The sequence below is a fragment of the Diaphorina citri genome, unplaced genomic scaffold (assembly GCF_000475195.1).
Source record: "Diaphorina citri unplaced genomic scaffold, Diaci psyllid genome assembly version 1.1 scaffold7249, whole genome shotgun sequence".
Lineage (NCBI taxonomy): Eukaryota > Metazoa > Arthropoda > Insecta > Hemiptera > Psyllidae > Diaphorina > Diaphorina citri.
The window spans coordinates 1-2192 of record NW_007384625.1 but is presented as its reverse complement, the minus strand read 5'-3'; the positions used below and the strand labels follow the sequence as shown (position 1 = coordinate 2192).

Below are 2192 nucleotides of genomic sequence, written 5' to 3'. Positions count from 1 at the left end.
AAAAAAAAAAACAATTTAGCGTAGTACATTAAGCAGGGAACGACATTTGTGTCGAGCATTTATGCTTAACACAATTAAAATTCCTTTGACACTGGTGTCCTGTATGGTCATGAAGAAGAAGAAGTATTAGATTTTCTGTTCTTTCTTAACACAATTAAAATTCCTTTTTAAATTACATCCAGTCCGTCCTTCCTTTATTTTTAAGGCAATGGGCAGATATCGGACGAAAAAGTGATGCTGGGGATCCTGGCCGAACTGTTCACGTTCAAGAAGATCATCAATATAGGATATGTGTTGGATGGATGGCCAGAGACGTGTGAGCTGGTCAAGGAAGCGTTTGAAAATAATGAGACCATGGCTCCAAGTAAGTTTTAATAGACCAGCCACTCGCTTGACTCGCTATCAGGTAGACCAAGCAAGCGGCCCTGATCAGGCTGGCCCTAGGGTATCTCTTCTCAAAAGCTCTGATATGTCTGAGTGAAAAAAATTAGGTTAGTTTGCATTTCCATGCCTTAATGGGGGGCACTCACACTTACACCGTCTGACGGTCTGACAGGCCCAGTTTTGACGGATCTAGATCTGTCAGACCACCGGAACGTGTACGGAGGAAAAAGCTTCCGACTTCAATCAGGTCCTCTGAGAGATATAGAAATTGGGAGCTAGATCAGTCCCACATAGAAATTGGGAGCTAGATCAGTCCCACATAGAAATTGGGAGCTAGATCAGTCCCACATAGAAATTGGGAGCTAGATCAGTCCCACATAGAAATTGGGAGCTAGATCAGTCCCACATAGAAATTGGGAGCTAGATCAGTCCCACATAGAAATTGGGAGCTAGATCAGTCCCACATAGAAATTGGGAGCTAGATCAGTCCCACATAGAAATTGGGAGCTAGATCAGTCCCACATAGAAATTGGGAGCTAGATCAGTCCCACATAGAAATTGGGAGCTAGATCAGTCCCACATGGAAATTGGGAGCTAGATCAGTCCCACATCTACAGTCGGAGTGTTGCCGGCTTAATACATAGAAAGGTGCGTCCAAACACAGTCGACGCGACGGCCGTCTACTCATCGATCGATGTGTGTTGACGTCGATCGACGTGTGGACTCCACTGTGGACATACCTTAATAAAGCTGTAACGAAATGAAAATACGAGATATAAGTATAGGACTATAGGAAAACTATAAGAATCAAGGAGCGGTTATTATCAGGACAGTATGAAAGCTAAAATTTTCCGACAAAGTAAAATAACGCGAAGTTCTACAAGACAGAGTGTAGCCACAAAGCTTCTTTTCAGATATCTTTATTTCTTTTCAGATATCTTTATCCGTCTCGATGTGCAAGAAGAGTTGTGCCTGCGGCGAATCTACGACCTTCCTGAGGATTATCTCAAGACTCATCCAGTCGATGAGACCATCCTGGTAGATCGGATATTCGCCTATCGGAATAGAAACAAAGACGCCGCGTCCACACTGACGAGCTACTTCGAGAGCGCGGAATTCCCGGTGCGGATATTCATTCTGGATGCCAATCAGGAGGTAGGAACTTACTTTTGTCAATGATATTCCTATAATCATATTTCAGTGTACAGCACCCCGACGTTGCTTTAAGGTTGAATAGAATATACTTTAAGCTGTGTCCACACATAGTCGATTGACGTCGACTGAAACCGTACACTACTTCGACAATATAGATTCACTCACCTCGTCGGTCGACGATCAATCGACGCGGATGACTATGTTTGGATATAGGTACCATTACGCGTATTTTTCATGTGAAATCTGAAACAATGTCCCCTCTTTTGAAGCCAGTTCCCAACAGTGGATCAGTTCTAACTTAGTATATTTATGTTCCAAGCACATATTTTTCTCTCTTCTCCTTCTTCTTCTTCCCCTCCTTCTTCCTTTCATCCTCCTCATTCTTCTCCTATCGGTTCTTTCTTCTCCTCCTCCTCCTATTTCTTCCTTCTCTTCTTCTACTCCTTCTCCTTTTTCTTCTTCTAATTCCGTAGTAATCACTCCCCACGCAGATCAACTTCCACCGTCTTCGCTTCGACATCGGACCGGCGCGGGACGCCAAATTCTGGATCCCGATCCTCGGCTTAGACACGTCCGAACCCGCCGAAGAGACCTCCGACCCGTCACGCGAAACCCACGGGGCGATGAGCGAAGCGGACGCCCGCCAGCTGAAA

General features: G+C 44.7%; 1 protein-coding gene across 1 annotated transcript in view; it reads left to right on the top strand.

Moving 5' to 3' along the window:
• LOC103522182 (adenylate kinase 7-like) overlaps positions 1 to 2181 on the top strand; it is a gene marked incomplete at both ends in the record, with an annotated part of 3316 nt that extends 1135 nt beyond the window's left edge. Inside the window, 3 exons of the mRNA XM_008487284.1 lie at positions 206 to 364; positions 1319 to 1539; positions 2031 to 2181. Of these exons, the coding sequence (XP_008485506.1) occupies positions 206 to 364; positions 1319 to 1539; positions 2031 to 2181 (531 nt within the window). The remainder of the gene's footprint in view (positions 1 to 205; positions 365 to 1318; positions 1540 to 2030) is intronic.
• Between the last annotated feature and the right edge of the window lie 11 nt (positions 2182 to 2192).